This window comes from Lepisosteus oculatus, chromosome 11, assembly GCF_040954835.1.
Source record: "Lepisosteus oculatus isolate fLepOcu1 chromosome 11, fLepOcu1.hap2, whole genome shotgun sequence".
Taxonomy (NCBI): domain Eukaryota; kingdom Metazoa; phylum Chordata; class Actinopteri; order Semionotiformes; family Lepisosteidae; genus Lepisosteus; species Lepisosteus oculatus.
In genome coordinates, this window is record NC_090706.1 from 28,097,835 (window position 1) to 28,121,690 (window position 23,856).

At 44.9% G+C, this 23,856-nt stretch overlaps 1 protein-coding gene across 13 annotated transcripts in view; it reads right to left on the reverse strand.

Moving 5' to 3' along the window:
- clint1a (clathrin interactor 1a) overlaps positions 1-23,856 on the reverse strand; it is a 55,513-nt gene that overhangs the window by 24,443 nt on the left and 7,214 nt on the right. For 4 of the 13 annotated variants that reach the window (XM_069195983.1, XM_069195981.1, XM_069195982.1 and 1 more), the window contains exons 2-11: positions 12,093-12,197; positions 11,505-11,601; positions 9,878-9,986; positions 8,535-8,699; positions 6,883-7,063; positions 6,180-6,408; positions 5,256-5,358; positions 4,354-4,431; positions 1,767-2,038; positions 34-241 (exon numbers count right to left, since the gene is read on the reverse strand). In XM_069195983.1, the coding sequence (XP_069052084.1) occupies positions 34-241; positions 1,767-2,038; positions 4,354-4,431; positions 5,256-5,358; positions 6,180-6,408; positions 6,883-7,063; positions 8,535-8,699; positions 9,878-9,986; positions 11,505-11,601; positions 12,093-12,197 (1,547 nt within the window). The other 9 variants (XM_069195980.1, XR_011191166.1, XR_011191165.1 and 6 more) reach the window with 9 other exon arrangements.

The window sequence follows — 23,856 nt, forward strand, 5'->3', positions numbered from 1 at the left end:
ATAAACTATCCTCAGTGGGCCAGGGGCTCTTACCCTGCTGCTGCATCATGGTGTTCAGGGATGGCTGGGAGGGCTTGGGGGGCTGCATGCCCGGACACAGGAAGTCCAGGCTGATGTTGACGCTGGGGTCTGACCATGTGGAAGGCAGGGAGGCCTTGGCTCCTGGCTTCTGAGCCCCCTGCATCTGCTGGATTGGGACTGGGCCAGGCTTCTGCAGAGGCCCAGTTAGGTTCTGCAAGGGCTTCACAAGACAAGAGAGGAATAAAAAGGTTTGCAGGTTAGACCGCAGTTTTATCGCAGGGGTTCCATCTGAAAGGACGCCATAGGGGCCATCTTGCACCCTTGGTAGGTTAAGTTGCTGGTTACACAGTTGTTATTAAAGCGGATGCTTTTCCATCCTCCCACAGCCCTCTACATAAAGAATTACCTCCCATTCTTGGTTCTAAATGCATTTCCACAGTTCCCACCTGTGTCTCCTGGTTCATGTCCACTTTGCTGACCTTGTCAATGTCTTTCAGGATTCTGAATACATGAATCAGCTCCACTTCTTAGTGTTTGCTGCTCTAAGACTAAAAAGGCTGCATTCTTCCAGCCTGTCAATGTAGAATGCATGAGGAAATTCTTTCCTGACATCAGCAATCAGGACTTTCAAAGCTTCTCACAAGAAAAATCAGGACCTTAACCAGAGAAAGGCTATATTAATTCTGATACCAGGCATGAAACCTAAACTAAACTGAGTCTTAAACTGGAAAAGAAGGACGTACAGTATATGTAAGGTCCTTTTATGAATAAAATTCAAGTAAAGTCATGCTCATAGTTAATTTTAAATATATACAATAATCTGTGAAAACTCTTTTCAGTATATTTTCTTTATGCCATCTAACACCTAGAGAATGATCAGAAGAACTGAACAGATTCAAAAGCACAATAGATTGAAATTTGATTATTACCCCCCAGGTACTATAGCATACAGAATTGTGGTTTTAGTTCTTTAAAAGTTTCCAAGCCATCTTTTGTTATGAAGCAAACCTCTCAATAGGGGAATTATAAATATAACTGGAAAAAGCCGAGTGACTGCAGGAAACTGAAAGCATCAAAAATCTACAGCGACATTTTTTTTCACTGTATGGTAAAATTAAGACTCGCTTTCTACTCCTTGTCAAATCCAATCAATTGAGAGAAGACAAAACTTTTCTTTTTGCCACAAACAAAATAAAAAAAAAACTTGCAATTTAAAACTAGGTCAACCTTATTACATGCAAACAGCATCTTTGCACCAGGTTTTTGTTTCATTTTAATGCTTTTCTGCCTCAGAGTTGTTCCATTTCCTTCTGCCCTCCCTCTGACGGGCGTCCCCGAGGAGGACCATCAGGAATGCTGGGAGAAAACATCTGGCACCACGACGGGACTCGCTGTACATTAACCCTCCATCTTCCTGCCCAAATCCTTCATTCCCTTTCAATTTGCACTGCCAGCTAGGGTTTTCACACGTGGAGAGTGCAGCATGTAAAACATGCGCTGCGTTACAAACCTTTAAAGAATATTAAACCCTGCCAATTTGTAAGAAATGGCCATCTGTTTTAATTTTTTCTTACCAAGTGTACTGGTGCAGTCGTGCTCTGACTGCACTGACAAAATAACTGAACCATTTTTTTTACCGGCGCAAATGACACATTTTAAACCTGTATTTGACAAGTGGAAATACAGGACACTGTTAATAAAGATAAAGTGTTCAGGCCATGCTGCAGTGGCAGAGGAGCCCATACCTGTGATCTGGACATGGGGAGGTTTGTGCTGGCGCCCACGGTCTGCGTGCTGGACATGGCAAAGTTCATGCTTTGAGAGGAGGTCATGGTGGCTTGAGAGGAGCCCATAAGGTCAAAGAGGTCATTGGATGGGGTGGAGGGCACCGGTGTGGGTGGGGACTGCATGCTGGCAAAAAGATCCCCACCCGTGGAGCTCAGGGGCTGGGGGGCAGATACTGGCTGGCCGGGGGCAAAGGCGTTCCAGTCCCCGAACTCGCCATTCCCACTGGTTGCTGTGCATGGAAACAAAAAGAAAAGGTGTCCAATAGAAGTGAGAAAGAACGGAAAGGGCCACCCAAGGTTGGAATTCTATTAGAGACTTGTTACGTCAGGGACCAATCAAAGGAATGTAAAATGACAAAGGCTAGTGCTTAGACTACATACTAAATTAGACTTTTCACCTTTAACCAAAAAAGCATGAATGCTTCACTCAGTTAAGCAGGCAGGTCACTTTTTGTAGCCTGATCATCAGATCTCAGAACATGAGCATGGCCGGGTCTGGTCAGTATTAGGATAGGAGACCTGTAAGAAAAGCAGGATACTGCTGCAGGTGGAATCCAAGGGCCAGCAGGTGGCACTGTTTCTTCTGAAGTAGAAATCCCCCCAGACCAAAGCACCAGGATAGTAACCAGGAAAAATGTGCTGTAGTAGTCGGTGTCCTTTGATTGACCCACACCCACCTAAACGACAAGGTTCTCACTACTTAAGTCTTTAAAGATCCCATGGCTCTTTCTGAACAAGTAAGGGTGTTAACCCACATGCCCTGACTAAATTCCACTCTGGGCTTGTACTGTCTGCTCAGAAGTTCCTCCTTCATTAAATTGGTGAACCAATCTCTCACGTCTCCATCGGATTTGCTGCATACTTGGGCTGCTGGCTCGGAATGATCATCCAGCTGGTCCTGCACCTTCTGTGGTGAGTGAAGTGGGCCCCCTCGTCCTATACATAAAAGTGCTTTTGAATGAAAACCACTACATAAATGCAATCAGGAACAAAGTTCCTCTTTTCCCTATATTTGATATTTTTATATCCACTTCAAAAATAAAAATCACTGTAAACCAGTATCACAAGTAGGAGAAACCACAGTTTCATGGCTTTTAACAGAAGGTGCTTCAGTACATCATCTCCCGCTGAGTGTCAGAGGTGCATGGCTTATCTGAGGCAGATGCTGGGCAAATAAGGCTTCAGGGAGATGGGACTGAATCCTGAACCGGTCTGACAAAAGACATCTCCTGCTGGTTTCTTTGCAGTCTGAACTCTGACCAGGACCGCAGGGCATACCGGAGGCACGTTCACATCTAGAGAAGGAACAGAGGAAAGCCAGCAGCCCGTCCTTTCTAAAAACACAGAGTTGGCGATGGTGTACAGAACGTGACCAAACCACCAATCGAATCCCGGGGTTCTGTGAAGAGGCAGCTCGGCGAGGTTCTGTGAAGCTGGACAAGCACATCGGTCCGGACGGCGTTCTTCCTCGTGCGTCACCTTTCCTGCTGCGGTGCTGTGAAAGGGGTGCTGGGGGGGAGACGAGTCGTGTCTAACGGGAGCCGACGCCGTCCATCCTGATTACCGTTGGCAGGTAGAGGCTCCATCTGGACAGCTCCCCCGGCCTCATCCATTTTTCAGGAGTTTCCGCGAGGCCGTGTTGGGAAGACAGGGCTCTTGGAAGGCACAGGGATGACGAAACCATTTTGTGTCGCCAAAAATGGTCTGGTATTTCTGCCAGCAAGCTCAGGCATCAATGGCATTTCCATTCAACAACTGGCACTGTTGTGTTTATACACTGGTAAGGAGAGTGTACAGCCAGTCACACAGCCCAGGTAAAACTGAACATAAACAACCGCAGAATTCCAAAGCACCTCTTAAATGGATCAGCTTCATTGGAAATCCTCTTCAACCACATTTCCTTGCTGAAAGTGGAACCTCAAGGTCAATGATGTGTCAGTGGTGCATTTCTGCTGTAATGAGGACAAGACTGAACAGCCCAGCGTCAACTGACATCTTTGCTCAGAGATCATCAGCGCTGCCTTTGCACAGGCTTGCAGCATCAGGACCTGGCCAATGCAGGGCTCGTTCACGCGCGTGTAAAACAGCACTGCGGGGCATTTTTCAAAGCCCATGCAGCCTCTCAGACATCCGTGTCACCACATCCTTACAGGCAGGCGTTCAGGCAGTTTTTATCTTCATCACTCACAATGACAATCTTGCACTGAACAAGACCTGCAAATGAAGCATCTTCAGCACTGAATCGCTATTACAAGACACTTCCTGTGCTGTCAACCAACACCACCCAGCCTTTTCAAAGCCCATGCATTTATGCTATTATCTTCTCTAAGCCTTATCTATTAATCCAGGCACCTCTTTTGCAAGAGGGTCAACTCCTTTTCAGTTTGATTATGTTAGAAAACATGTTAATGGGACAGGAGTCTACAACAAAAAATATAGCTTTGGTGCCAGTTGTACTAAAACTACACTGTATTAAACAGTACAGTACTAAAACTGCAGAACAGTATGACAAGGGAAAGCAGGTCTCAACTCATGCTTGACATACCGGTTCCTGAAGGAAAACTAGCAGAAGCTGCTCGTGACGAGAAATCGGCGAACCCTCCGATAAGGTCTGTGTTTCCACCTACAGGAGGAAAAAAAACAGACCCGTGTGAATTGGAACAATTTGGTAACAGCTATGTTTATCATTTCATCTCTGTCTATATTAGGCTTAAATCTACAGTATGTGCTTGCAGCTCACAGGAAAAAAAAAGGAGATACAGCATTATTGATAAGCTTAGAGGCAGCTGAAGTGTGGGTGTCGTCTGCTTGACGAGCCATTATCACAAAGGCTGGTCAAGAGATGTGAAAAGTATGTAGGAAAGATGTGATGAGACATAACACATCTGTTTAGCTTGCCGGGGGAAAAACGTCAGTAGGGTGGGACAGCACATCTGTGCAGCACTCCAGCCCCACAAGGGACCGTTTCAACATCTGGTGCTACAGCTAAATGGTCTTACTGCTGCAAGACATTCAGCTCCATCTGTTGCAGTTAGCCTTACTGCCTAGAGACTCTTCTTCCGATGCCTGAGTTATAAAAAAATATATGCAAGCACCCAACAACCAAAAATACAGAACACCAGCGATCCCAACATCATGGGAAGAGATTATCAGGGGTTTTAACCAACCCTTAGAACAAAACCTAAACTCATACATATTTAGGCTTGAACACTTCCAGGTAAAACTGTTACACTGTCTTATTTTTTTCTTTAATTAAGCCAGTTCAAGACTAAAAAAAAATGCAGGATAGCAATGACAGCACCATTTTTTCTTTCAATTTTTTTCTCCAGTTTTCAGAAACTGCTGTATTATAAGTGTGCCCAGCATTTGTTGCTTTTCGTGGTTTGTAGGTTCACGGACAAACATGAAAAGTTCCAGACGGGAGAGACAGATCCTGCTGATTTGTACCTGCGGGATGTGGCTGACTGGATGGCACGGCCGTGTCCACCATTAAGAAGTCAACCAAGCCAGCGCTGGGGGGCTGGGTGGCAGCTGAGCCTGCTGCTTGAGACTACACAAGAAAAGAAAACACAGGGAGATCTGAGAACTTCTCGGATATCAATCAGGGACAACATTTCAGTAACTTTCAGCAGTCACAAGATGGCAGTGTAAGGCTTTCAGGCAGAATTAATGTTTAAGTCTGCATCAGTCAGCACACTCCATTGATTAAGGAGACAGGTAGTTCTCCATCAGCCCACCCCCCAACACCACAACTGTTTGTTCTATTAATTATATAGAAATTACTACACAGATTCTCTTGACTTGATTCTGAAGATAATTCTTATTGAGCCAATTAGTACAGTATGGCAAACGTATTCCGAACTTGATGACTGTAATCAGGCTCTGCGCTGCTACACTGCCTTCCAATCCATCACGCAAACATTACTGAAGTACAGAAGACAGGAGGGAACAATAATGGTCTCAGCCATTAGAAATAAGGGGATGAATAAATAAACGACCCTTTTCAGGACAGCTGTCAGATTGCTGTCTAACGCGACCGCACTGGTGAGGCTGGGGTAATGAGAAAAGTACTCGTGAAGTTATCTGAAGGATTATCTCTTTCTGAAAGCTCGGTTTGTTTCCTGGGATCACCTCCCACACTTTACGACACTGGTGAAAGTGTGTGAGAGACTGAAGCATTTTCAGAGCTGAATAGTCTGCAAAGATTCAGTGATGTGGTATAAAAGGGTTTTTCTGCTCCACTACAGAGGGATTAAAGTGTGGATTAAGTCTTTCTCACAAGGGACAAAGTTCTCATACAAGACTTGGATTGCAGCAATTGCTCTACCATGTTTCCCGTTTCACGCGGCAGTGGCCGGCCTCCCTCTGTACCTTGTTAGCGCTCTGCACCGCCATGTCTGGACTGGGCTTGTCCCCCGTATAGTGCGCAGCCGCCCCCAGGTCCACCGTCTTGGAGGGGACCCCGCCTCGTTTCCGCGTGGTGGTGGTCTCCATGGCCTGCGTGATGTGAATGCTCTTGGTCGTGACCGTTTCCTCCTCGTCCTTGAACTCCGGCTTCCCAGGCCGCCCGTTTCGGGACGCCCTGTCGTCCTCGTTGTCACTGTGAAGCGGACACGCAGGAGGGGCGCAACGTGAAAGGTGGGAAGGACCCAGCCGCTGCAGCTGAAGGGCTCGCAGGCCAGTGGGGATGACGACGTCAGGCAATGACACTAAAAGGTGCTCAGACACCGAGCGCGTCGACAAAACAGCAACGGACCTTGGCGTCTAATTTAATCAGAACTGCTCTCTCCGACTTCAGCATGCCCCGCCAGGAACAGAAAAACCCTAATGGAATTAGGAATCCATTGCTGCAGCCTTGCTGTACATTTACAGCACTATATTACGTTTCTGGAATTTTCATAGCTGGGAGATCTGTTTCCTGCTCTGTTGCTTCAGATCTCCCAGGTCAGCTCCTTCAAATCCTCTCAAATTAAATCTTGATTACATGCTAGCTTTTAATTGCTTAATTTCCTGTATTCATTTCTAAAAGAGACGGCTTAAAACAACTATTCTTCAAAACCTCTCTTGAAGGTACCTGAATCTCTCTGGAGAGTCGTCCCGGTCTTTCTTGCGGAATTTGCTGATGGTGTCGTCGATCGTACTGCCGATCTTGTCGCTGATTTCGCCCAGCTTTTCGCTGAAGGGGAACACGCCCTTGTTTTTGTCCCAGTCCTCATCCCACTTCGACTTGGGCTCGGAGTCATACCGGTCTCCCGCTGCACGGGGACAGAGAACAAAACAAGTGTGTGGGGTGAGGGGGACGGGGGGACGGAGAAGAAAACAGAAATGTGGAATTAGGTTTTTTAAGCCTTTCTACTGTCCTGTAAACTCAACACCCAGTGGTTTTGAGGCCAGCTAAAGCCCCCCGAGCTCTTCTGGATCGAGGACTCTGCACAACAGGTGAAGGACCTAAGAGAGCCACAAGTTAGCCTGCAAGCTCAAGCACAGCAGCCTCGACTTGGCTTCTGTCTTATTCACCAAGGGAGGGGAACCTGCAAAGAGCACTTCAGAAGGAAATCCGAAGGCCAAACGCTCTCGGGGAGCACGCTTTGCTCTCTGTGGCCCTGGCCCACTTGGCTACACCCTGCCCCGTCCCTATCTGACACAGTACCATGGCTGGTCAGAAAATGGACTGTAGGCAGGAGGAGTGAGCTGAATCACTGAATATTTCAGATAGGTGACACTGGGGAACGTGTGTGATCGACCCAAGAGCTCAAAATAAAACTGATCAAGTCAAAAGCCCAGTAGAATTACAGGACAGTGCTGCTATGTTATGCCGAGCGCTAACCTCCGCTTTAAAAGGGTTTCCTGTAGCAAGATTCATTAAACAAGTGCAGCACACGCCAGACCATGAAGAATTTTACCACTAAATCAGAGTATTTTATCAAAGCACATCTGATGGCTGATGGCTGATGGCTGATGTAATTCTGCTTTTTAAAAAAAAATAATAATCAGATTAAAGGACAAATGACAAATCGTGTTTGTGTTAACTCCAGTCACCGATGTTTCTGATAACTCGGGATCATTCATCTTTTTTTGAGAAGATACGTGCACAACAGATCCGAAAGGCCATAATTTAAAAGATGTCTTGTTACATGCAGGGGGGAAAAAAAGCACATTTCATGAACTTCTCAAACCCTGCAGACGCGATTGCATGACAAGATAAAAGTGTTAGCACAGAAAATCAAGACAACCGTAATCAAAAGATCAGTCATCTGGATAAGGAAATCTGCAGGGAAAAAGGGGTAAAATCAGAAGGACTAAGGAGCGATATGCAAGAACTCATCTGAACCAGCTGCCATCAGATCTGCTGGTGTGTTGGGAGTAAGAGACACCACTGCTTTGCAAATATACATCCAAGTCATTTCTCTTAGCCTGCACAATTCCTTTTTCGTATTTCTTTTTCTGTGTGCACCCACTGCCTCCTGGTTTTGAATGCAGAGTATCCAATACGCATCCCACCTGCTTCAACCTTCCAGCGGACATGGCCGTCTGGACACTCGGCCAGCTCAAATCAACACGCGATGCTGAGTTAGCAAGCGTAGCCAGGGTTTAGCCAGAAACTCTTGGCCTGAGCTTCCATTTATAACAGGGGTTTGAAAAAAACAAACACTTCTTAGGTTTAAGAAGTTAAGCGAAGTCCAGGTTCTTGATTTCCCAGGTATCACTGAAGCGCTTATTACTTACTGTATCTAAACCCGCCCAAACTGTCAGAGGAGACCCCGATATATTTGTCCTTGTTCTTCTTTGCCTTCTTCCTCTCTTCCCGGAGCCTGTCGTCGTCCTGCACAAACTCCACCATCTCTTTTACCTTCTGTCGCACATTGATGCCCTGATCTTTCCCGTTCTCGTCTAGAAAAGAGAGGAGGCCAAAAAATTCAATTAAAGGCATGAAAGCTCACCCCCTGTGAAAACATTCACAGCTTCTCATTGAAAACCTGATATGATTGCGGAATTAAAAAGAGTTTGGATCAGTACGCTTTTTCTTCTTGGGTCCCCCTTTCCAAGAACTGTCCAGATCCCCCCCCACACATATGATATGAAACAGAACATAAAACTGTCGCTACGGGGTGCGTTCCAGGCTTGCTTTCACACCATCACAAGAAGCCAGCACCTCCCGCTGTGTCTGTGCTTTAAACTCGCCCATTAATCTTAAGGACGACACTGTAATCAAAACCAGAGACCATCGCATTGCTCCGATGTCACAGCAGGAGGCGAAATAGACTTTGCTCTTCAGCAAACCTTTTTAAAGGCACTGCGATCGTTCCCTTGGCTCAGCCTGTGGAAAGGCATGAGGGATCCCAGACCAGGGGGGGCTTTTACTCCCTCCACTCTGTCAAAACTGCGAGATCACTTAAGAAAAGGCCTTGCAACAGGTACCTGCAGGACCTAACGGCTGGGAGTTAATGCAACTCTCTGGAACACGGAAACAAAACTTGAGGAATATCTACGACCCCCCGTTTTTTTTCCCCCACCAATTGTCTTCTGTTTCCGAAGACCACCCTGGCGCTTCTCTTTCCAGGGGGGAGAGGGCCTACTACAACCGCAGAGAGCTGATCTCTCTTGCTACATGCCACGCGGTCCACTTTGCTGCTGATAAGATACGTGTAACAGAATCGCTTGGCGTTCAGGCGCCCCGACCTTCCTCTCCCTGTGCAATTACAGTTATACCTTTGAAAGTGGGGTCCCCCCGAGACCCGAGACACGTCGTTCGTGGTACTTCATTTTAAATGGAATAAAAAAAAAACAGATATATGCGCTGTATAAAGACAATCGTTCACACTGAGCCAGTGCTTTCCCATTTTCCACGTCCGAGCAGTCGACTTCTTGCCTTCACTAATTAATACTCTAGGGTCCCCCTTCTTAGAATCCGCACACTCCACACAGCTGACAACGAGCACATTCTAATTGGTGCAGGGGATCTGATCAGCGAAAGGCATCGAGAGTGACTGACAACCTGGGCTCCTGCTGTAATTTGCTCTCCAGTTGCCACCCACCCACCTCCCCCCTGTCTTTCCTTTAATGCTTACCTACAAAATGGTAATTTTCCAGCGACCGCAGATCATAGATGTGTTCTCGGGCGCTCGTCACGACTCGCTCTGACCCGTTTCTTATGAGGTATGCCAGCAGCAGTAAGGACTGGGAAGGAGAAGAATAAAAATACACATATACTTTTAAAGAACACTTTTTTTCCCAGAGCAAACACCCCCCCCCCCCCGAATAGCCGAAAGCAGCCAGGATCCATAAGCTTGTTTATTCCAAATATACCCAGAGCGGAGAATGTTAACAATTCTACAGATGTCTTCTCTTTCTTCACTCCTTTCTGCAGTCTAATCAAAACTGACAGCTGCATCATTTGCACCAGCTGCACATAATTTCATAACTAAGTCCGCTGACTAATATGGCCCTCTACTGAGAAGACGCACGCATTTGAAAGGGCAGGCAGGCCCCGTTGCAAGCCAAGTGTATACAATTAAGGGGCGTCATGAATTTCTGATTAAATTAATCCACAAGGCAGAAGCAGTCTTCGCTGGTATCTGTATAGAGGGCCTTTTGAAAAAGAAAGATGCAGCGCTAGCATGTGAAAGACTGCCTTGCTCATACTTATGCAGTAAGGCAGCGTGTTTAACTTTCAGATCTTTTTTTTTTAATTAGGGCCACTGAATTTTCGGTAGAACACTGAGCTTCCAGGGATCGTACGACGCACATTTAAAAGTTTATTAAACTGATGCCAAAGCTGCAAATCTGCAAGGTTTAAAGGAACAAGGGAAAAGCAAAACTATTACAAACAGGAAACTAAATTCCACTGTACTACTGTATATACCGAGGATGTTTTCAATTAATGTTAATGTCAATTAATACATGTTCCTGTAGGTAAAATGAAGGTGGACCACCAAATGCTGTGGTAAGCATTTGAAAAATGTAATAAGAAAATAGAAAAAAAAAAGAAACAAGAAAAATTCAGCATTATAGAAATACTCAGGTACCTGCAGTGTCAGAAATACCATCTTCACCTTCACAATAAAGGCTAAAAATTGTGATCAGTTTTTCAAATGTGAGCATTCCTTTATTTACACTAGTTTTCTTTACCGAATGTCCCAGAACATTAAAGTAGCTTTAAGTTAAAATAAATCACTTTCCTAATTCTGGAAAGCTTGCTTTTACATAAAATTGTTTCACACAAGAGAAACTCTTCTAATTCACTCAATTACCAGTTAGTCACACCCCAAAACTCTTGCATTCTCTTTCTGAGGACTGGCAGAAAAATAGCAGATCTTCCACAAAATCCATCAATCCAATGAAAAGCTCCAAGACCACAACCACCATCTTTCCACATCACAAGAAAGCTGGCCAGGACATCAGACAAGTAACTACAGACAGGAACATGATGTGTGACTGTTCCATTCAGCCACACACTGACAATGATGCTTAGCACCTTCAGAGCTACACCTCCCAATCTCTGAAAGCATCTTTCACCCGTCTGCATACAGACTGAATGTCCCTAAACTGCAAAAGCAGCGCAAGCCAACTGAATCCAATGGAGAACAGGAGCAATGGTTTTCCGAGTAAATTATCAAACGGAATTGTTTTTTTCTGCACTTCAGGATTTTATTGTGCTCAACCAAGTCTCGAGAATTCACTGGGATTTTTGCAGACCTTGTACACTCTTCTCCAGTTCTTCTTGTTGTCTTTCAACATGCGGGTCCACAACATGTTCATCACTTCAGGGAACTGTTCATACATGAAGGTGGATCTGGGGAAGAACAAGAAAAACACTCACGACTGGAAATCAAGACTGGCTGCGCATTAAGACAAAGGGGCTCTGTGGAGTCTGGGACAAGCTGTCCTACCATGCTGATGAAGAGGATACTCCCAAGTGCGTCTAGAAATGGCCCAATGAGATCACTGGGTTGACTCGCCACTGGCAGACAGACAAGTTACTTGAGCAGAACAGCCTCCTCTGATTTGAAACCTTGCTTTAGAGTATCTCACAGTCTCATCCAAGATACTCAAATCGAAATTCTATGTTTGAATGCTAAAAAATGTAAATAATTTCAAGTTTATCCCATTTTATGTATGCTTTATCAGCATACTAGCTAAGATCATTGGGTAGACAGGTCACAGCAGTACTGAAGAGACAGTATGAGGTGACTGCCGCAGTGCTGTGTTGGGAGATGTCTATTGCAGTTAGACAGGCAGAGCTGTATGCTAGTTACTGCTACAAAAAACAGAGAGAGCACTCACCTGGCTATCTCCCCCATCAGCTGCCCAGATGGTCCCCAGGGATCATCGTTGGTAGCTTCTCGAACCTTCGATTCGATCTCTGAATAATTCATCACCACGTTGGTGCTGCCGGAGAAAAATACAGTCACATGTTTTGCAGTGAACGTCTGGACGCACAACCCCACGAAGTATAACCACAATCCTGGTGGGTGGTTTAAATAACCTGTGCGGTGAACAGAACAAGACTACAGGAATCACACAGTCCTATTTAAGCAGTCTGAGCCACGGTTTGATCACTCCTGGGAAAAGACACTGATTGGGGATTATTCTATCAGATCTGTCAGGGGGCCAGCATACAGCTAAACACCCAAGGAGGCCTGGATATTATTCTGACCATGTATTGTGTGGAATCTGTTGGTGCAATAAAAGAGATTGTCAATTTCCTGTCAGGCCTCATTGCTTTCAAATTCCCACACGAGAACGTGTCAATCCAAACTCAATGCACTAAGAAACAGCTGGATAGAGAGATTTTAACCAGAAAGCCTCATTTGATTGAGAATAACAGCTCTTCATTTTCTAGTGAGAAAGATCATCTTCAAAGGTGCAGTTTTACACTTTTGAAGAAAATTCCAACTTTCTCTTCCACCCTGAATAACCTAAAAACCAATTATGCCCTGGTTTCCAAGGAAGGGAATATTCTTAATCTTATTTTTCTGTAGTGACAAAGGTCACTACAGGGAAGTTATTTAACTAGTTATAAATTTATAAAAGCATTATATACTGTATAGTTATATCAGTAGTCCAAAAAATGATTTTCCGAAGGAGGAGAAATCTTTAATTCATTTAAAATCTCTTTAATGAACATCTGTGGTCAGAACAAGCAGTGAAACACAAATTAGAGGGCAGCTAGTGGGAACTCTGAGGAAGTGCACTAAAAACCAAGAACAGGAGGCACTTCTTTACACAAAGGGTTGTGGGAGTATGGAACAGTAAATACAGAATGTTAGCCGAGGCTCCCACAAAGTCCTCCTTAAGTGACAATCTGAAACAAACGTAAAAATAATAAAAACATTCTTCAACAGTCTGGTTTGTGGGAGAACACGTGACCAAAAAATATAGTCATCAGAAATGCCAAATTTATTGGCCTATACACACACACTTCCTACAGGTAACAGCAAAATAAGTCACAGCACATTTTGCAAAAACTAAATTAAAAAAAAAAGTAGAGTTGGCTGCAGACCAGGTTCCTCGTTAATCCTCGTTTTAAAACGGATGATTTATTCTTCCTTTCCCATGTTTTCTAACGACCTGCATCGCGCACTCTACCCCACAGATCCTGTACCCTCTACTGCAGAGCCTAATTGCTCTGTGGCCAGATGTGAGGGGAAATGAGGGCTCGGATTCCAAGACTTCCCGAGACGGATATGAACTCGTGAGCTCAGGACAGTGGCGGAGACCAGGGGGAGCCCTGTGACCAGATTAAATTGGGCTCAATCCAGGGGAGAGATAAAGAGTAAAGAACATTTAACACATCCCTAGCCAGAACAACCTGTCAGAGTGAATCTGCCTCCATGCTGTAGAAAAGCAGAAACCGCAAGTAAAGAACAAAAATGAAAGGAGTACAAATCAGAACTGCCCAGTGACAAAATGCTTTTGTGCAGACTCTCATGCTTTTAGTGCCTTGTTTTTTGTCTCAAGAAAAGACCTAATGATTTGCGTAACTGGATACTGTATGAAGGCTCGGATAGTTTAGATTCTTGCAAAAGTGGCAGATCTCTGCAGTTCTTCCCAAGCTCTGTCAGAACACCACACACGGTGCTTACAACCAGCCTAGGGCCTTTCCAGCCAAATTCAGTAAACGCACTGCTTTTCCAGGAGAAATAAACACTTTGGTGGAAGAGCGCGTTAAATAGATTAGCAAGTGTAAGACAACATGAATCATTCTGCAAGAGCATTATCTCCTTGCCAAGAAGCGTGATGCAATTATTTCACATACATGGAAAAACAGATTTAGTTGAATTTAAAAAATAAACCTGCAAACTGCACAGCCTAACGTCAAACCAGAACAGAAGGTTATAGCAGTAACTTCGTTCAACAGTTCTTCCACCTTAGTATAGTCGGTGGTCTAGTTTTAAAATAATGTGTAACAAGACTTAGGATCTTGACAGAATAAGACTTCATTGCACTCGCCAGGCAGCCAGATGTCTTTAAAACGGAAGGAGATGGGATGACATAACTCACAATGGCCAGGCACACAAGGGCTCCTCACTGCTGATAACGCTGGACAGATACGAGGGGTTTCCGAGCTCAAAAGGCAGCTAATCTCACTTCCCCTCCAGCTGCAAAGCATTTCGACAATTATTATTATTTAGACAGGAAAACTGTATGAACTGTAGGAACCATTCCTCCCCCTTCGCTCAGAAAGACATTTACAAAAAAAAAAGGCTTTGCAGATGTCTGTGGCTTTCCAAGGCACAGTTTTCAAAGTAATAACTTTCTGGAAGTCATTATGCTGAGTTCACAATTAGCTATTGCCATAACCTGCCATAACCTAGAGCCTGACTGGGTTAGATACACAAAAGAAGTGAAGGTGTGTGGTAGAGCACTGAGTTTTACCTACACCTGCAGTTGACAACAAATCAGAGGCCAGGTTGTGCTAAGCAAACAAAGACCAATCACAAGCAAGTGCTTAAAAGCAGAGATCAATTAAAGAAAATTGCCTACATTTCTACATCCATCTTCAAAAAGGCATTTATTAAAATGAGCAATTTTATTAAGGAGAGCATTTTAAGAATCCCATTCCTGATCAGGTCTGCACCAAATTCCCCAAAGCAGAGGGTGCAAGGAGGAATTTCACCCTGGAAGGGAGGTCATTTTGTTGCAGGGCGATCCCATGGCTACAGAGACGCCCTTTAACCCACCCAGAAACATTGATGGGATGGTGAAGCCAGAGACCCCCACCAGACGGGGCAGGACGTGCAAACTCCACACAGAAGGTGCCCGCATGCAAAATTGAACTGGTACCTAAGAATTATGAGGCGGCAGCACCAACTGCTTCTTATACACACAGCTCAGTCGCAGAGGGAAGGAAATCCAAACCCTACATACAGTCCTGTCCTCATCCACTGCACACGTTTTTAAGTTAAGGTGACATCAGCACCACACTGTTTGCCGTCTTATCCACCCAGCTCCCTCCCCATCTCATTCGGTGTTCACCCTCCAATCCTTCTGGGTATCTGTGCGCTTCATGCCTCATTTCCCTTCTGTTTGCAGGAGGTGTCTGGTTTATGATTACAACCTGCTGTGCAAAGGCATCTGTTCTGGAGGATTTCTCGAGGGCGTTGCAGCAACTACTGCATCCAACGTGTCACAGGGACCAACCTCTGAATGGCAGCTCCCCATCACAAAGCTGCAATTTTCAGCAAAACAAATCGCAGAGTGGATAAAAACGCACTTAAAACCTTAAAGACTGATATTACTAACGTAATATCCAGTGTGCTCTCACTTAGATTCTACAACAAGCAGAAGAAAGTAATTTACTGAAGGATTTTAAAGCACAGTGCGACAAACCACAGGGTGGGGTGCTGTCAAATTTAAAAACAGATTTCTACGAACAATACTAAGAAGACTGGCGATAAAGATCTCCTTGCTTGACTCTTGGCACCTCTTCGTCTTGAACGGTTTCGCAGTAAAGCAGCTGGACTGGCACGCAGCTGTCTGCGGAAGAGTGAATCTGTTTAGAAGCTTCAGTGGAAGATGGTTGTCGCCATCAGCCTCTTAGCAGAAGGACGGCCGAGAAAGAAGAGAACTAAGAAACGAGGCAGGGTTGCAGGATTTCAATGTGCCATTGAAACATCTCAGTTCCTGGGTTTCTGAGCTGAATTCCCGAAACTTAAGCATGATTTTGCCCATTAGTTGAAAACAATCTGACCTTATATAACCCTAACCACAAAATCCCTTTAGAAAAAAATCACTGACCGTGGCTCCTTCTAAAGACTGACATTAATAACCGAAAAAGCGAATTAGCCTTTATTGAATTAAGGTCAATTGGCTGGCCCACCCACTTTCCTAACATGATCAGCTCTGGTTTGTTTTTAATGTTTTACTTTCTTCTGCTTAAACCAATTTTCATGGCTGGTGTTGCTTTGCGATTACCACTGCACACTTTTAGGTTTTACTGTTGGTGACTGTTTTATAATCATGATGAATTGTAATTTTTTCAGCTAGCTTTTCTCATGCAGCTAGCTAGTCTTCATTAAAAGCTGCTGCATGAGAAAATAGAGACCGATCGGACTTCTGTTTTTACAGAGCAGGACCCAGATGGGGGACATTCAAAGATTCTTTATTAAGGGCTGTCTGCAGGGTCTTGTGCCCTCTTGTACTGCAGTGTACTGGGACTGTGGGTCTGTGCGTCTGCTGGTCTTATTAGCAACCACACAGATGGTCTGCTGGCTTAAGTGGCTGTAGCACACACAGGACTCACCCTGCTACAAGGCAGAGGTCAAGCGCCTTCAGAGAGATGAGCATATGGGACAGGACACCGGCCCTGCAGCACATCATGGCAACAGAAGCGCAGAAAAAAAAAAATAATAATCAATGAATATTACACAACACAGGCTAAAGATTTTCAACTCCTGGAATTTAAACTTTAAAACCACAGAAAAGGTACACAGCCAAGCCACACTCAATTTATAACACTGTGCCAAGCCATGGAGGGTGCAGTTCCATTTTCCAACAATACTTGTGTGTCAACTGGCCTCAGAATTGCTGACCAGCTCTGCAGGACAGAAAAGGCCAGATCCCACCACGTCTCTGGGCCAACTCCATTAAGTGTTTAGTGATGATCAGTGCAGGGAGAAGTCCACTTGTTTGTGACAATGATGCCTCAGAATAGCGGTCTGAACCACTGTACTTTGATTCCAGGAGATACAGTATCGGCTCAAGTTTCAAACAAATCAAACAGATGCACACCAGAACATACTGGAACTTAAAGGAATATATCCTGGACTGAGAGGCTGAATCTTTTTAGCCTTTGACAAAGTCAAAGCAACACTGAAACACAAACAGGAGGACCCAAAACATGGGTGTGTGCATTTAAAACTAGGTACCAGAGGCACTTCTGTACACTAAGAGTGGTAGGAGAATGGAACGAGCTAGCAGCCACATAGTTGAAGCCAACCACCTTGACTTCATTCAAGAACCGGCTGGACGAGATCCTGGGATCAATTAGCCACTCATGACTGAACACGCTACAGAGGCTGAAATGCCTTCTTTAGTTTGTAACGCTTCTTACTTAATTGCACTTGCCAATCACAGGAGGAGGCAGGTTTCTGCCACAGAGAGACACTACGACACCACCTCTGTCCGGGCTGTCTGAGCTACCTTTTCCTTGTCCCTGACTAACACACTATGTGCCTGATCTAGCTTAACTGCTGGTCCACACTGCAAGAGCCTGTCAAGCACAGCATCCTGCTATCCCAAATACAGTTACAGCCATGCAGGGGCAGAGAGAGGGGCTGTATCAACATCTGGCTGTTTCCTGGTACACCCTGCTGGGAGTTATCCGCTGCTAAATTTAACAACAAACAAAAGTGCCAAGACAGCATAAGAAGCATCCTTGGAAAACCTAAAAAAAAATACTCTAACTCTCACTAAGAATAAGATAGCTCAAAATATATTTAGTTGCTTGATTTCTGGACCAGAGATTAAGAAACAAAACACTAAAACATAAGCTATACTGCTGGATTGCATACACTACAGGTTTGCACATGCACTTGAGCCACATTTGTAAGCACAGCCAGAGCCCAAGCAATCTACCCTGAATGAGAGCGTCATTAAAGCATTAGTCGCCAGACATTGTCACTCTCTCCTCCCAGGCTGCTACCATAACTCAAACGGTGGCAGCACCTTATCAGCACAGACTGCTGCCCCTTGATCACACACAGAAAAGGACGGGGCCATTAACGCGCCGTCGGGCTGTAGCACAGAGCAGCTCTCGTCCTCGAGACGACCGGCCAGAGAAAAAGCGAACAAATTCAGAAGGGTCTGACTGGTGGGGCAGCCGTGTCGCGCAAGAATCGAGAGCTGCGGGAAACCAGAAGAGCACAAATGCAAAGACTGAAGGTGCCTTCCCAGCAGCACAAGAAAAGGGTAGAATTTCTGATGACTATCCCAATGAATAATAAATGGAGGCACTTTTAAAGGAATAGCCCTAATGCTTTAAGCAAATCCTGCAAAACCGGTACACAAGCACAGAAATACTTCACAATGATAAAGAGAGCAAGCAGCAGGGGACGACAAGCCAACTATAACAGTAACATGCACAAAAAAGCCCTTGTCCTTGTCCTCAAGGGCACCCTGGCTGTGGAACATGAGTGCAGTCTGAAAGAGGTTCTCGTGGCCCCTGATGGAACGCAGGCCTGTTCGCACATTCGCTGAAGGCATCGTCTTGCAAACGCACAGGGACACACTCTGTGAGCAATTTTTAAATCCCCGTTGAGCCTACGTGGAGGAAGAACAATAAAACTCTAACAGTTGTACGTGAGTTTCACCATACCGGTCCAGATCAATAGCCCAGCCAGATGAATCTCTATCACATGACAGCCTTGAGAAACAATACTACTCCAACCGAACGCTTTATTAATCCACTCTGTTCATACCGTTACTTGTATATCGCTGCTCTTGTAGTACTTGCTTTTATTTCTCAGCATATATACAGTCGGTGAAAAGGGTAAAAATAATATTGTAGCATGGGTGCAAATGTGCACATTTTGGGTATTTAAGTGGATCTCGGGGCAGTTTGCTCATTGAATTGGTTCTTAGTTGTTAGCTAATGACAATGACCCTGGACCGATCCCAGAAAGCGACACTTTTTGAAAGTGGGGTTACGTAGTGAAGGCACCGAGATCTGAAGTGACTCCGAGTAGAGCAATCAATCAGTGTCTTCAGATCACAGTACCTTGAGACTGTTTCAGGACACTGTGCCAATGGGATTCCAGAAGTTCAAACTTACTGATTGATTATAATAATAATAATAATAATAATAATAATTGCTTACACTTATAGAGTGCTTTTCTGGACACTCGACTCAAAGCGCTTTACAGGTAATGGGGACTCCCCTCCACTACCACCAGTGTGCAGCCCCACCTGTATGATGCCACAGCTGCCATAGTGCTCCAGTACGCTCACCACACACCAGCTATCAGTGGGGAGGAGAATCTGATGAAGCCAGTTCATAGATGGGGATTATTAGGAGGCCATGATTGGTAAGGGCCAATGGGAAATTTGGTGAGGTTAAACCCCTACTTTTTTCGAGAAAAGCCCCGGGATTTTTGATGACCAAAGAGAGTCAGGACCTCGGTTTTACATCTCATCTGAAGGACGGTGCCTTTTTACAGTATAGTGTCCCCGTCACCATACTGGGGCATTAGGACCCAGATAGGCCACAGAGTGAGCGCCCCCCTACTGGCCCTATTAACACCTCTTCCAGTAGCAGCCTTAGTTTTTCCCAGGAGTCTCCCATTCAGGTACTGGCCAGGCTCACACCTGCTGAGCTTCAGTGGGCTGCCAGCTGTGAGTTGTAGGGTGATACAGCTGCTGGCTATTAGATTAGGTACATTAAAAATTGTTTGTATATCACAGTGCCTCATACACTGCAGTGTTAACAGTAAACACAGATTAGGAATGGCATGAACAAACACTAGTGTTAACTCTGGGGAGGTCAAAGTCTGACATTAAACTGGAGATGTTCAAGCTGGTTCAGCACAAGGTGACAGACTGGCTTCCTGTTTGAGCACAACACGCCAATGTCGCAGACGCATGACAGCGCTACTCTAGTGCTTTCAGTGCAACAAAAACAGGCTAACAGCACATTTTACTGTTCAAGAGCTCCGAAGCAAAATGGATCTGATATGCCTGGACGTTATAAAGCAGTTTCCAACAGCAAATGCTAAGTTCTGGTCTTGTGACATCTGCTTTTGTTGTACAAGCTTTTAAGAAGGTACAGTGATTTGGCTTTCTAATTGTTATGCATATAACACACTTAACTTGTGCAAATAGGTTAATATCCTGTAGGACGCCTGCATACAGCTCGACTTTAAAGCACTTAACAACACAGTGATATCCAAGGGCTTCACAATTCCATCAAATGGAAGCCGCTGTCTATGTAAATACAGTCTCGTAACTCAATCGTCTTACCCATTAAAAAAGCCAGCGAGGTAAAATACATAATATTAAACAGTGGTAAAGATGAAAAGAGCCAGAAGTAAGCCAGGGATAATGTGTTATTACTTCCTGTCTTGAGGTCAGAAGCCCAGGTAAGAACAAACCTCAAGTTCCTATTAAGATCTGGGGCACTGCCAGCTTACTGATTGCAGTCTCTCTTTCCACAGCCTCCTAGAGTTTAATTTCTGCTTCGGGTTCAAACTGATCAAGTCACTCACACAACACAGCTCTCTTTTTTTACGCTGCAGAAAAGCAGGAGACCTTTAGACCTTTAAAAAGAGGAAAACAAGATAATAGTTTTGGAATTTGACCTTTGGAGGACCGATGGAACTACTGTACAAAAAATGGGTTTTAATACAACTATTTTACAGCTGTTCTTCCCACACCAGCAGGCAACTAACAAGAGGATACAAGTGTTTTTAAAGCACTGTTAAACACAATGTTTGATTAAAAGGTTAACTACAGCCTGATTACAATGATTGCAATGGAAAATAACAAAGGGGGATGTTGTAAAAGAATGTAAAAGCCAAATGCAATATAAATATCCACAGCAACCTAAAAACACACCAAAAAATGAGCCAAGAAGACAGGGCCCACTGACGTTAGCGCTGTTGATTGAGGCATTGGGTGTGGACAGGGAAAAAGCTGGAACAAAGGTAATGAAACTCGGCTGGGTTATTCAACAACCAGAAATTCCAAATGGGTTAGATATAAAACAGAAGAAGATTTGGTGATTACAGATCTATTTAAAAGGACAGGAAAGATTTGAAATCAATACCAGGGCACAGGATGAGTCGCGCTGTCTGACACTCACAGATCCCTAATACATAACTGGAGCACAACAATCAACATGGAAACAAAAGCTGAAAATCCATAAGCACATCTCAGTCACTTAACAGTCACAAAGACAGTCCTCACAGCTGGTCCTGCAGAGCTATGGGGCCGTGGAGTGACTTGACAACTAACCCTTGACTTGGAAGAGCTAAATCACTGGTTGACAACCCCAGCCCAATTTGACACCGGACTCATTAGCAGGTGCTGATGATTTGAAGACACCTAGAAAACCTGCTGGATTCTGGCCCTCAAGGACTGTAGTTGTGTACCTGTGATCTAAAATCAGTGCTTCCCAATAATCCCGGGCCTGGTGATCCACACAGCTGCTGGCTTCCAATCCACCCCTCCTGAATTAGATCAAGCAAGGCTTCAATTAGGAAGTTGCTTCAAGAGAATGCTTGCTTGTGGTTTTTAGCCAAAGGTCTGGGATTTGATTTCACTTTTTAAAAAAAACTACAGTTATTGCTCCAACATGTTTGAGAGCTGAGAACAAACGGTTCAAATTAATCTTATAACTATTAGGTCAGTTAAGGGTGTGATTGTGTAACTGAGGGCTGGGCTGGAACAAAATCCAACAGGTGGGCGGGTCACAAGGGACCAAGATCGGGAACTACTGTTAACTAAAGGGTTTTGATCTCCGGTCCTCATGTCCAGAATCCAACAAGTGTTTCAGGTCTCCCAAAGCTGCCGACAGTTCTTCATCTGACGGGAGTGTTGAACGGACATGACTAAGTTTTAAACTGGTTCAGATATACCTTCCACGCAGAGCTGTTGTTTACCTGAACACGACATGCAAAATTTACTGGATCCTGGACCCCAAGGTCCGGAATTCAAGATCCCCACAGTTTTCAAAGGCTTACACCACTGTCGATCCATATTTCCCTAAAACCCGCAGGGCTGCGGCTCTCCACGACCTGACAAATTGTATTTCGTCTCGTCTTTTTGTCTTGTAACGACGTACAATGTCACTTGGACGTGTCATGAAACTGCCTTGGCTGAAGGCTGAAACTCTGCGTCGCAGACTCGGGTGCTGTAATGCCACCCAAGCTGCGCTCCAAGTTGCACTCTATAGCAGATTTAAAAAAAAACAACAATTGTCTCAATCATTTAGCAATGAAAAAGTCGCAAGGGAAGGAGAGCGAATGCAGGAGGGGAGCTCGGAAGATCAAAGTGAACAGATGTGATTTCCCACTGCAGGGCAGCTGTGCCGGCTGAAGCAGGCGGGCAGAGCGTGCCTGAATTTTAATTCTCTTGTCTAGCAGTCTGTCGAACATCACCTGGCACATCTGGTCCCATTGACAAATGAAAGGTGGGGCAGCTTGATTACAGCTCCACAGAGAGAAGAAAATGATTTTATTTATTTTGTTTATTGCTAACTGTTGCAGTAAAGAGTGCAGCGAAGGGTTAACCCACCACCAACTTAACACACCTGTTCCTTGGATGTCAACTGCTATCAGAAACAGGTTTATCTTCTCTAAACGGTCGCTTTGAAGGAGGATATCGAGGACCCCCAAGAGGAAGGACGGATCAGTCTCCCTTCTGTGCCAGTCTGCCACAAAGCTGGTTAAAAGCCAGACATAAAAGATCTGAAACGCCTTTCGGCTAGTGTAAAGGGGCCTTTCAAGACAGATGATCAAAATCCAGAAAAAACAAAACGGAACAAAAGGTCGACCCCAAAAGCAGAGCTTCCAGCTCAAAGAAGCCACACAAGGAGGACAGCAGAAGTACACTCAGACCTGGGAAGGCTGGCAAGTTTTTTTTTTACTTTTTAAACAAGGGCTGCGCAGGTGGCACAAGTACGCTAAGACACTGCGCTGGGAAATGACTGACTGACTGCTTTTCTGGAATGGCTTAAGGACGAACTCGGATCAATATTAAGCCATGATCCATCAAGCCAGTCAGATGGTCCCGAGTGCTACCGGTATTGTTTCTGACCCTTTGAGCTCTTTTAAGCCAGCAGTCTTTATCCCACACTAAGAAAAAATGATCCATAACAACCAGCCACCAGGAAAAACCATTACAGCTGTCTTATTGTTCAGCACAGGAGAGGGAACAGAGCCTCGGCGCACAGTCTACTGTGTGTGAAGAATTGAAAGACTTGTCACGGAGGTGGGAGGGTTAAAATCGAAAAAGGAAATAAAAATAGAAGAAAAACCCAAGCTGCTATTAAGGTATGTCCCAGTCCATGAAAACCTGTTTACTTGCATCAGACAGGAGTGACACAGGTGCAGCTCAGAAACGTGTTTGTCACTGAGCACAGCATCCAACACGGAGCATAGAGGGCGGTGTCTTGTTTTTTGGTCTTCTCATTATCTGGGTGGAACAGAGCCATTTCCTTAAAGGCGCGGAAGGCGAGCGGCTTCTCTCTCTGTGTGTGTGTGGCAGGGCTCGTTACATCCCAGCCCCCACCACTCTGTCTTGTTTTAATGTGCTTCTGCTGCATGTTCCTCCTTTGCAATCAAAAAAACTGCACAGATTAGATGGTCTGAAAGAAGTTTCAATTGCTCACCCTCCTTTCCCGACTTCCAGCATGCCTCTGTACAGAAAAGCCCATTTTCATTTTATCCGATAGATTTGGTTGTACTTTTTGTGTCAAGACAGTTGCTGCTGCACTTGGCCTCAAACCCAGCCCCTTGGATTCCCTCCTGGCCCAGGCCGAGCCACGTCAGCCCACTCTCTACCCAAAAGCTATTTTTCTCCCCTGTCTGTCGCTACACTTCTATATAAA